At 38.9% G+C, this 12,717-nt stretch overlaps 1 protein-coding gene across 1 annotated transcript in view; it reads right to left on the reverse strand.

The window, feature by feature from the left end:
• NWD2 (NACHT and WD repeat domain containing 2) overlaps positions 1 to 12,717 on the reverse strand; it is a gene marked incomplete at its 5' end in the record, with an annotated part of 234,881 nt that overhangs the window by 154,134 nt on the left and 68,030 nt on the right. Inside the window, one exon of the mRNA XM_007953535.2 lies at positions 8,563 to 8,679. Coding sequence (XP_007951726.2) covers positions 8,563 to 8,679 — 117 coding nt within the window. The remainder of the gene's footprint in view (positions 1 to 8,562; positions 8,680 to 12,717) is intronic.

The following is a 12,717-nucleotide window of genomic DNA, read 5'->3' on the forward strand; positions in this document are numbered from 1 at the left end:
AAAAAAAGAAAAAGAAAAGCAAAAAAAAAAAAAAAAATTATGGCATAACACTGGCTGTGCAAGGTGCTTAGCTGATTGTTGGTTGGGTGGGGTTGGGGGAGCCATGCCTCTGGACACTGGGAAGTTGCACAGGGTAGTATGTAGAGCACAGCTTTCTGGTACCTGGTACAACCACTGAGACTATGACCCGTAACTGCTCTTCAGTCTGGAATTGAACCCACACCTGTGGTTTCCAGCCAAACAAAAGACAGGCACATGAGTTAAACATTTACCTCAAGTAGACACACTCCTTGGAGAGAACAATCTCTGGACACTGGGAGGTTGCACAGGGTAGTAGGTAGATCACAGTACCTGATGAGCAATGTGTGTCCTGGGAGAGTGGAGCCAGTTATCTGGTTCCTCTCCCAATCAGAACATTGCTTGCAATACTTCAAAATGGTCATGTACTGCAAGGCTTGTTCACAGTTCACTGTTCCATATGACTCCTTGTTCGCAGTTTTCATTTAGTCTCTTCTGCTAATTGGCCTACTGCTTTATTCTTTCCTTCAAAGCTCTGGGTTCTAGGATTGTCATCCATATCCATTTAACTTGATTTCTTGGGTCTTTGTTGTAGAGGGTTTTGATAGTATATGTGCCTAGTCTGCTATCTTGGCCACCATCTTTCTAAAATGTGGGTCGGCTGATGACAAATTCTTTGTTTTTGTCTCAAATCATCCTTTAGCTTTCTAGCTTGGCAATCTTTTCTTTTAGCTCTTTAAAGACGGCATTCTATTGTCTTCTAAATTTTTCATCTTCTGTATTAAAAAGTCAGGTGAAAAAGTCTTTTTGCTGTTTCATTAAAGGTAATGATTCCCCACCACCCAAACTATCTGGCTTTTAAGATTTTTTTCTACCTTTTACTTTCACAAAAGTTACTGTACTCAGTACAACAATATACTCAGAAGTTTATTGAGATTCTTGGATCTGTAGGTTGATATCTTTCAACAGTTTTGAAAAATTCTCACTTGTTACTTCTTCCCCACTTTCTCTTATTCTAGGACTAAAATTACACTTATGTGAGACCATCTTAACATGCCTCACATGTCTTTTCATCTTTGTTCCATTTCATTTTATTCTATGTCTGTTTGGTTATTTCTCTTGATCTTTGAGTTCACTAATTCAGTCTTACATTGTGTTCAGTCTGCTCAAATGAGCTTTTAATTTTAGATATGTATCTAAAATATTCATTTGATTCATTTTCATAGATCGTTTCTTTGTTATCCATCTTATCCATCTTTTCCTGTTTTATATAACATATTTAAATAATAATTTAATAATTTTTGATTTCCAACTCCAACATCTGGGTCATCTTAGTGCTCTTCTATTATCTATTCCCCCTTAATTACCAGTCATATGCTCTTGGTTACTTGCATGTCTTGTACTTATTTATTGTATTCTGGGCACTGCATATTAAATAACTGTTATTTAGGATTTTCCCTTCCTTTGTTAGACTGTTAGGATGAAAGGATGATCCTTTCAATCCAATAAATAAGTAAAATGGACTAGGGCTAAGTTGCAGCTTTAACTGGATTCGTTTACCCTTGAACTAAAATGTCTCAAGGGCAAAACTTGCCGAATATTTGTGTTAGGTTCTAGTGGACTTTGTTTCCCAAACATAAAGAGATTATAAGACACTTTATTTGTTCCTCCCTGCTTCCTACTCTCCATTGTATCCAGTGTTCAGCAAAGTGTCTTATGGACAAAACTGTTGATGCTCTTGGGGCTCTTTTATCTGAAAAGCCAGCTAACCTAAAGAGGTGTCTCTGGAAATTAAGTGTTTAATCATCTTTGTTTCCATACCTTTACTATATCCTTAAAAATAAGATTATTAAAAGTTATCTTTTTTTCTTTGAGTTGTTGCAATTCTGCCCAGAAGCAGAAGTCTTTTTTGGGCTATACCTTGAAGTGAACATTTCTCTTAACAATTTGATTATAAGGTGGTTGAGTACTCTCCCACCTACTTCCTTTTCTCCATAATTATTTCCATCACACAAAAAATACTGTCTTACCTGAACTGTGAAACAGTGGTGTAAACTACTTACACACCTTATGCACTTGCAAAAATTTCTATGGGAATATTTCATATATTAGTAAAAATTTGCTAAATGGCTGTCTCTTGGCTTCTACCAGAAAGAGAGTTAAGTATTTTAAAAAATCCAGTTTTAAATTTTTGCCCATTCTAACATTTCTTTGGTGACAGAAAAATAATTTTTAAAAATCTATTTTAAAATTTAAAAACTATAAAAACGTATGCATGACATCAAGCTTGTAAAATCAAGTTCCATCTTTTGGTTTACACTGCTGCCAAATCTGGTTCCAAGCTGTCAGGGTTTCCAGAACTATGATAAATAGTTGATTTCAACCAGACAGGCTTAATTTCACATTTTAACAGATCTTTGTTTCCCTTGATTATATAAGCAAAACACACCTTGCAAATCTGAGGTTTTGGATTAATTTTAATTAAAATTTTAAGAACTGTGATATTTTTAAAATCTCATGTTTCGATTTAGATGACTGTCTAGTATAAATTTATGACTATTTCCTGTTTTAGTACATTTCAGTTACTAAACCTACAGTTGTGAAGAGAAATAATTTAAAAGTTTGATATTTACTTAAAGTACAAACCAAGATTAAACATTCATTTTAATTTTTCAGGTGGATCTTTTATATGTTGTTGTTGTTAGGGGTTGTTGAGTAGGTTCCGACTCCCAGTGACCCTATGTACAACAGAAGAACAGTGCCCCATCCTGCCCCATCCTCACAGTTGTTGCCATGCTGTTTCAGCTACTGTGTCAAGCCAGCTTGTTGAGGGTCCTCTTCTTTTTCAGTGATGCTCTACTTTACCCAGCATGATATCCTTCTCCAGATACTGGTCCCCCCTGATGACATGAACAAAGCATGAGAGATGAAGTCTGGCCATTATCTCTTCTAAGGAGCATCCCAGCTATACTTCTTCCAAGACCAATTTCTTCATTCTTTTGGCAGTCCATGGTATGGTCAATATTTTTCACCAACACCATAATTCAAATGCATCAGTTTTTCTGTGATCTTACTTACTCATTGTTCACCTTTCACATGCATATGAGGCTGTTGAAAATACCAGGGCTTGAGTCAGGCATACCTTAGTCTTCAAAGTGACATCCATGCTCTTCAACACTTAAAGAGGTCTTTCGCAAAGCAGATTTGCCCAGTGCAATGTGTCACTTGATTTCTTGACTGCTACTTCCACGGGCGTTGATTGTGGATCCAAGTAAAATGAAATCCTTGACAACTCTAATCTTTTCTCCTTTTATCATGATGATGCACTTATTGGTTTATTTGTGAAGATTTTTGTTTTATGTTGAGGTGTAAACTTTATATATAAAATGGTAACTCAATCATGTATTGTAATGTGGATTCAATGAAATATTTTCCAAAGCTAAACTGTTTAGAACAGTAATTCCTTCTTTTCAATGATTTAAGAATGCTTACTATAGCATTTTAACTAATAAAATATTTATAGTAAGAAACTAAGTCTGAACTGTCAAAGAGATATCATTTAACTCTCCAAGGAGAGTGCTGACTCAATTAGGTGCTGAAGAACTCAGCCACATGCCATAAGCTTCACAACACAAATATCTGATGATTTTAATTTTTACTAATAACAACTACTCTTTCCTTTTCTGCTCAGTGGAGAAACTTAAACTTGCTAAATGATGATAGACTTCTCAGTTCAATTCATTATGTTTTCTTATTTCTTGTTCAATATATATATAGTCCAACCTAGTAAAAAGGGGTAACACCTGGGCTTCCTCTTTCCCCTTCTATACATGATGGTCTTAAGTACAGCTGCCAGGAGCTACATATAATAGGCTAGCACATGCTCTTTGTCCTCCACCATCTATGCTACTGATAAGAGCAAGGAGCTGGGGTGGGGATCATGGACATTTGCTTTGGTGTCTGCTTACGTGCTAGTACAAGCCATGGTGGTAGTCCATCCTTTGTTGCTTCTTTATCTAATGCTAACAAATCATGTCTGTTTATATCAGTGTTATTGGTTGTCCCAATGAAGAGGCTAAACAGCTTTGGCTCCTCAAGAGTGCAGGGACTTACAGCATTCTTCAGGCAGTGTTCCCTTTGTCCTCACGCTAAGATGTGGGGAATTCTCCTGTGAGTGTGAAGTCATGGAATCTCCTGGGGTTGGCTGCCACTGTCTCTCCCTCAGTAATCTTCACACCACCCACACTGATGTAGGGGATGTAGTGAGATGCTTTCTGCATCCTCCAGAGCTGCTAGACTCTTGGTGGCAGTTCCTCCAGGGCTATAAGCAAGAATTACAAACTCCAGTTTTTCAAGTCAGCAAAGCAGGAAGAACTTTTATCAGTTGTCTGCTTTTATCAACTTCTGCCAAGAGGCAGGCTCTCACTCAAGGTCCAGGGTCAATGATCAAACTCCTCAAGCAATTCTTCAGGTTTGCGTCAATTTTGGAGGGATGAAAACAACACATCCCCCAGAAACACATTATGGAGTGGGATAGGGATGAGAGTTAGCATATGTTAACTCTGCTTTTTGCCAACAGCAATATTCCTCTCTCCTTCCATAAGGATTTTTATAAGGAGTAGGGAGGCAGGAGGGAGTTCTGGTGGTGTAGTGCCTAACGCATTTGACTGCCAACCAGAAGGCTGGTGGTTCAAACCCACCAGCCACTCTTTGGAAGGAAGATTGGGCAATCTACTTCCGTAGTGATACCACCTTGTACACTCAAGGAGGGGTCACTGTGAGTCCGCTCCCACTGACGGCAGTGAGAGCTTAAGGGAGGCAGGACAGGTTGGTAGGGGAGATTCTACTAAACTGCCCATACTTTTCAAAGGCTGAAGAAATTTTTTATACTTAAAAGGCAACACAGATGGTGACTTTGGACACCACTGTGGGCTTTCTCCCTATTAACTGCAATATATACTGAATATGTTTTACAAAGTTTGTTAATTTAGAAATAAGAATGAACTCAAAACCCTTAATATTTAACTATATGAATCAAATTTTAATACCTTTTGCATTTAAACTATCATCAATATATATTTTTAAAAATTTTGTTGTGCTTTGGGTGCAAATTTACAAAGCAAAATTTGTTTTACATTAAACAGTTCATGTATGTTTTGTCTCATGCCCCAATTACCATCCCCAACCATAACAACAGCATCATTATTTTTAAAGGGAAAATTTCTAATATCATATAAGTGTCTGTATGAATGAAAACTTTTTATTCTCATTTGAAAATAACTTAAACAGTTTAATAATAACTGATGGTTTTAGATCCCTCTATAGTGCACAAGGGAGCTCTGGTAGCATAGTGGCTAAGACACTTGCCTGCTAACCAGACCGCTGGCGGTTCAAACCCACCAGCCACTCCTCAGAAGGAAGGTTGGGCAATCCTACTTCCGTAGTGATACTGCCTCAGAAACCCAAGGAGGGTCGCTATGAGTCGGGTTTGACTCGACGGCACATAACAACAACAACATAGTTCACAAAGAACTCTTACACGCATTATTGCTTCTGGTATACATAACAAATCTTTAAAATTCATTCAGAGTTTACTTTTACTTTCATTTTGCTGTTATTACTTGCCCATTTTATGAATGAGAGAATTATAGTTAGTGACTTGCCCCGAGAGAACCTGGGTTCTAACTTAGATGTGAAATGAGAAGGCAGGGGTTTCCCACGTCTGTTTCTGTTTTCCTCCTGTACATCCTGTACAAATGCTGCTCCTTCCTCAGCTGAGATCATGCATACTCAGGACAGTATGTCTCCTGGGTTAATGTGGTAAGAGTGGATGTCTGAGCATTTTTATTCTATCACCTTGTCCTCCTTGTGACCAAAAGCATGTGTCCAAACAGTTGTCTAGGATTAGCGGCACAGCCTGCATGCCAACAGGACCACAGGCCAGATCTAAAATGAAAACTTTTAGAAAATGAAGTTGAAAAGAACCAAGCATGTGCAACATATAAGTCCACATTCCCTTTGGGCCTTGGTTCCCTGGGCATTTAAAATGAAAGCCTTGTTTGGTTCTAAGTTTATTCGTATTTAACATAAAGGCTGATTTGAAGAAATGAATACGCTTTTTCACTCACCAATGGTGAATTTTCTTGCCAAAGACTTTAGCATTGGGGGAAGTAATATCCCATGCTTTGCATCCCACAGGGGCCATCATGACTTCTAGAAATCTCACGAGGGAGCATCAGACATGGAAATTGGAGCTCAAAAGCAACATGTATACACTCGTTACCATAGCTACAAAGGGAAAGGCTGTAAGAGATGACTTTTTTCCTATACACAGTGAGATAAGCCTTGACTGAATTAGGATCACTGGGGTGAATAATCCTACCTCTACCCACAGTGTCTCATTGTGGGAACCTTGAATTTCAAAATGGAACCAGGATGCACAAGGAGGGATAAATGATTCATTTATACCCAATAAAGTAACTGATGTTCTACCAGTTAACCTTTCAGAACCTGCACATACTTGCAAAATCTTAAATTATCCATTCCCCTACCAGCAAATTGGTGGAATTAATGGTCATGACTAATTTCAGTTACTTTGGGTATTATACGCTACATGGTTATGCAGGGGAAAACTGTTTCTCTCATTCGTGAATTTTTGAAGCTGGGATCAGGACAGAGTAATGGTGAGCAGAGCAACTGCGATTCCCCAGGGTGTGTCCACAGCTTGTGGTGCCTCTTAAACCTAGCATTCCAGGCATGATGGCATTTGGTTAAATCTGTCTTCCAAGGTTTGAATTTCTTCTACAACACTCTACCAGAGTGGTTTCTATTCTTTAACTTGATAATAACTTTGTTGGTGATATACTGCATCTATTACAGTTTGAGCCAGGTGATTTCATCTATAGCTAATTTTGCCATAATGGTAATAATATAACAACTACAATGAACACTCATTTGGGGGTACTATCTGTAAGACTAGAAATGTGCATGCAATTCCACTTTATTCTTAGAGTAACCATATGAGGTAGATTTACAATTACCACGTCCACTTTACAGAACTGGAAATTGAGGCTTAGAATAGTAAAATAATTCCCTCAATTGTCACATACCTATGAAGAGTCAGAGTTAGAAGCCAGGTGTATGTGACCCAAAAACTTGAGGAAAAACTACATATCCTAAAATTTTTCCTTCACCTTGATCTATGACTCCTTGCAATTTCCATCCATTGGTCCTTGTTCTATCCTCTGATGACACAAGTCTTAATTCTTCTTCTACTACTTGCTCTTTAGGTATTTAACATAGCTTCCAGGCCTTTTTGAGTTCTTTTCAGACCTCAGGACACTGTTTTTTAAGTGTCAACTCCCTCAAACTCCTAACTCATGCACTTTTCTTATTTGGATTACTGCCGTAGCTTTCTAACTGGCCTCCTGTCCAACCCTCTCTAGTCTATCCTGCGCCAGCACCCAAGGTGTTGCTGCGGTGTGCCATCCAGTCCATTCCAACTCACAGCAACCCTACAGGACAGAGCAGAACTTGCCCCAGGGTTTCCGAGGCCGCAGTCTTTATGGGAGCAGACTGTCAGGTCTTTTTCTCCCATGGAGCTGATGAGAGGTTCCAACAGCCGACCACTCAGTTAGCAGCAGAGTGCTTAGTCATTGTGCTACCAGGGCAGCCAAGGCAGTCCTCTTTAAATGAAAATCTGATCACTTCAGTCCTCTGATCTGAACACTTCTGTGGTTTCTTATGTTACTCAGAGTGAAAGTAAAACCTTTACAGTCAAAACATGGAACAGAGTTTCAAATTCTCAACGGAATCCAGATTTTCTGGTAGGATCTTTTTGAATTCACTATAAAGCTCCTTTAAGCAACGTTAAAGCAGTGGTTTTCCATAATCACCTGCCGTAGAGTGACCTACTTATCTCACCACCCCTGTGCTTCTACAGAGGAGTGGGTATTCTTTAGAAATAATGATGAACTAATAATAGTGTTCCACTTGAAAAATCTCTGCTAATTTGCAGCTGATAATGAACAACTAGCTGAAAATCACTGCAGAAAAAATCTTTTCCATAAGGGCACCATCTCCCACCGGCAGACTTGGCAGACTTGACGTAGTAAATTTGGTTTACGTCAACAGTGTTTAAAAAAAAAAAAAAAAGCTAGAAATTTGAATGTTGAGAAACAGACACTATGAGAATAAATTACACAATATGATAAGAAAAATGAGGGTAAGTACTATAGGGCTGACACTGTAGTCCTCTTCGCTGATCACAAGGTGTTGAAGAACTTGTTGTCAAACCTCAGTCATCCCTTCGATTACCATTTCAAATTATTCACTGTAAATTTGCAGCACTTCTAACAGAAAGCTGAATAAGTTTTTGTTCTCACACGCTGAGGACAAGGAGATCGTTTAAAAAGCAACTTAAATAGATCAAAAAGAAAGCATGGTTTCTTTCTCATTAAAAAAAAAATACTAAAGAGATGCAACTCAGCAAGAATTCTCACAATCATCTATATCTTAAAATAAAGCATTATTTTTTATACCCACAACAAAACATGGACCTGCAGAAGTTTTCAGACAGTCCTCCAGCAGCTTCATGCGGGTCTTCTGGAGCTCTGGGCTGTCCCATTCATCTTTGCCAACTCCCCAGTACACATCTATGACCTGCCAACAAACGGAGAAGACAGAATTAATTTACCTCTGGGAAATTTAACTACCCACGGGCTTTGTTCTTATTCACAATGCCAAGTGAGTATGACTTTTCACTTTGCTTTTTGCAGCATGTTTTCATTTTGAGATAGAAAATGAATTTTAAGATCCACCTGAAGAGATGTTTCTTCTTCCCATGATGTGTTGGGGATGAAGATCTAATTTCTTCTTTTGTCCTGACTGTACTGTTGACACGGACCCAGAGAAAATGAGGCACTAAATGTCGGAAGCTTTACAGCTCAGGGTTTCATTAGTTTGAAAAGGCCACAGGATTTAAAGAAAATGTTATAAAGCAGCTGGGATAAGGTTACCACAGTATTTGAGACAATTAAATCACAGTGTATAATGTTACCACAGTGGGTATTAAAAAATACTGACTAGAGGTCAAACATCTATAGTTCTTAAAAGAAACAAACAACAACAACAACAAAAAAAACCACACTGTTTGATCATGTTTTCCCCTATGGGCACAGTTTGCTTATTTCTGCTGTATATGTGAGTGCTCTGGCTTTCATCAACCTATATCTGAAAAACATGTATTGAAAACAATGAAAGGTATGCCTTGCTGAGAAATGAGGATAATAAGACCCACTATCTCCCTACTTCAAAGACCGCTAGGGAAGATTTTGAGAGTCTGTGAAAACTTCAACAAGTACACTCTTTGCAAAGTGCTATGAAGAGTAGTATGGGTTTTGTTCCCTTTACTTAACGACTATCTGCATAAGGTAAATGTTTCCAACTATAGCTTTGAAGATTTCTTCTTCTCCTTTCCTTATGTTATAGGAACACATCAAGAACCTCCCTGTTCCTACTCGCTATGTGCAAAGTATCCAGTGATACGGAACGGCAGAATGTGGATTCCCCTCTGTGGTCCAGGCAAATGAAGAAAGACATTCCATGCTTCTCATCTGTTGGCTGTAGCCCTGCATGGTGTGTTAGATCAGATTTTTGTTTTGACTGCTAAGCAGAAGGCTGGAGGTTCAAACCCACCAGCCACTCCTCGGAAGGAACACTGGGCAATCTATTTCTGTAGAGATACCACCTCGGACGCCCTATGAGGGGTCACTGTGAGTCAGATTCAACTCAACAGCAGTGAGTTTGGTTTTTGGTTTGAGTTTTCAGAAGGCTGACTGTGATTAAAACACCAACCAAACCAGGTGCTGTTGTTCTGACTCACAGTGAATCCATGTGTATCAGAGAAGAACTATGCTCCATAGGGTTTTCATTGGCTGATTTTCTGAAGTAGGTAACCAGACCTCTCTTCTGACACACCTCTGGGTGAATTCAAACCTTCATCCTTTCAGTTAGCAGCCAGGTGCACTAACCATCTGCACCTCCCAGGGGCTCCGATAATGATATGAAAGCTGCTTTAAAAATATACCCATGGCCCATTTCGTGAGTTTTATGATATACAAAACTATCATTACTGACTCTGGAGTTCTTCCCCTTAATGTACCTTATTAGGCTTAATCATACAATATTAATAAAGGGACATCTGAGATTGTAACTGCACTGTCTAAAATGACAGATTCTAGCTATAAAACCAAAACTCCAACTCACTGCCATTGAGTTGATTCTGATTCACAGCGACCACCATTGGGTTTCCAAGGTTGTAAATCTTTATGGAAGTAGACTGCCTCATCTTCCTCCCACTGAACTTCTGGTTAGCAGCCAAATGCATTACCCCTACATCACCCACAGCTATGAACATTTATATTTAAATTAATCAAAAATTCAGTTCCTCAAGTGCTCAAAAGCCACACTGTGGCTAATGGCTTCCATGTTGGATAACAAAGATATAGAATATTCCTATTATCATACAAAGGTCTACTGGACAGAACTGTAAATTACTGACCTTCAGGAGACCAGAGACATCATTCAGTATTAAAGAAGAATGGAAGAAATTTTCTTCCTTCTGACATACTCCCTTCTTACAAACACCTCCTCACTAATCTTTTCATCTCAGCTTTATCTATTCATTCTGTACTGACGGTCTGTTACATGCCTACCACTGTGCTAGATAGAATAAGTATATATAATAGTCTAATTTGATAAATAAGGGTGGTTGGGGGGGTTTCCAACAGCTAAGGGAGACAAACTTGTCTGTCAGTTTGTCCTACTGTGGTGACGTGTTGCTGTGAGTCTTGAGGCTGTGCCACTGGTATTTCAAACCCAGTGGGGTGCACCTGTTGCATAGGTATCAGCCCAGCTTGCAGACTGAGACAGACTAGGAAGAAGGAGGAGGCCATCCACTTCTCAACGAATTGGCCAGGGAAAATCTAATGAATAGCTGCAACAATGAGCTCAAGTATAGCAAGTATCATGGAGATGGTGTGGGATCAGGTGGTGCTTCATTCTGCTGTGCATGGGGTCACTATGAGTCGGAAGCGACTCGATGGCACCTAACAAGAACAACAACAACAACAATTTGATAAATAATGGACAGTCCAAGCATTGCAAGGAGTCATGTCTGGACACAATTAAATGTAAAGAAGTAACATTTCTGGCATATCTGTTACAAACCTTTCTGGGTGCTCTAGATGCCACAGAGCGTCTTGTAGTAAAATAATTATCCTGTCCCATTGTATGAAGTTTTAAGATTCAAAAGTTGAACCTTTCCACCTCACTGGTGCTGGGAAGATGCTCAAAGAGCTGTGGCAAGTGCTGCAAGAGTCGTTTCCTGGTGGCGGAAGAAGAACCCCTTAGACATACTGTTGGTCTCCTGTCCTGAGGAGGACAGGAACAGCCTTGGTTTACCTCTGTTATGAACAAAGTATTAAGAAAAATAACCTAGCAAGGATGGAAAGAGAAAGGGTAGCTAAACTTGTTGGTCTGAGGCTGGGATTCACAGCCTTGGGTGATGACTGCTATGAACAATGGGTTAAAAAAAAAAAGTAAGTAACTTGATTTTACTTGTGGGCAGGGTCACTGTATCAAGGTAGGTGTCCAACTGTGGCAGGGTGTTATTCCTTTCAAACACTTCTTGGATTCATGCTATTAATACAGGATGGCTACAACCAGAACCAAGAATCCTACAAATTCCCTGTTTGGTCTTTCGATGGGAGAAGGTCATGTGGCTGGTTTATTATTGTTGCTGTATGCCATCAAATCTATTTTGACTCACAGAAACCCTGTAAGAGATAGAACTGCTATCTTTATAGGATTTACAAGAATTGACAATCACTTGCTCATATGCAAGTTCAAGATGAAGCTAAAGAAAATTAAAACAAGTACATGAGAACCAAAACATGATCTTGAGTATATCCACCTAAATTTAAGACTATATGAAGAATAGATCTGAGGCACTGAATACTAATGTCTGACACCTGGAAAAATCATGGAATGATATCACACATGAAGAACGCAAAAGGTCATTAAAAACAGGTAAGAAAGAAAAGACCAAAATGGATGTAAAAGAGACTTTGAAATTTATTCTTGAACAGACAGTAGCTAAAGCAAATGGAAGAAGTGAAGTAAAAGAGCTGAAAGAAAAATTTCAAAGGTCAGCTCAAGAAGGCAAAGTAAAGTATTATAACGAAGTGTGCAAAGACCTAGGGTTAGAAAATCAAATGGGAAGAACATGCTTGGCATTTCTCAAGCTGAAAGGACTTGAGAGGAACTTGAGAGGAAAAAAATCAAGCCCTAAGGTGCAATACTGAAGAATTCTATGGACAAAATATTGAGTGATGCAGGAAGCATATCAAAAGAAGATAGAAGGAATATATAGAGTTACTGTATCAAAAAGAATTGGTTGAGATTCAACTATTTCAGGACGGAGCATATGATCAAGGACCCATGGTACTGAAGAAAGAAGTCCAAGCTACACTGAAAGAATGAGCCAAAAACAACGCTCTAGGATTGATTCTCCACACTTATTCAATCTATATGCTGAGCAAATAATCCGAGAAGCTGGACTATATGAAGAAAAACGTGGTATCAGGATTGGAGGAAGAATCATTAACAACCTGAGATATGCAGACGATACAACTTTTC

The sequence above is a fragment of the Orycteropus afer genome, unplaced genomic scaffold (assembly GCF_000298275.1).
Source record: "Orycteropus afer afer isolate SDZICR_OR568_19922 unplaced genomic scaffold, OryAfe1.0 scaffold00399, whole genome shotgun sequence".
In the NCBI taxonomy this organism is placed as follows: domain Eukaryota; kingdom Metazoa; phylum Chordata; class Mammalia; order Tubulidentata; family Orycteropodidae; genus Orycteropus; species Orycteropus afer.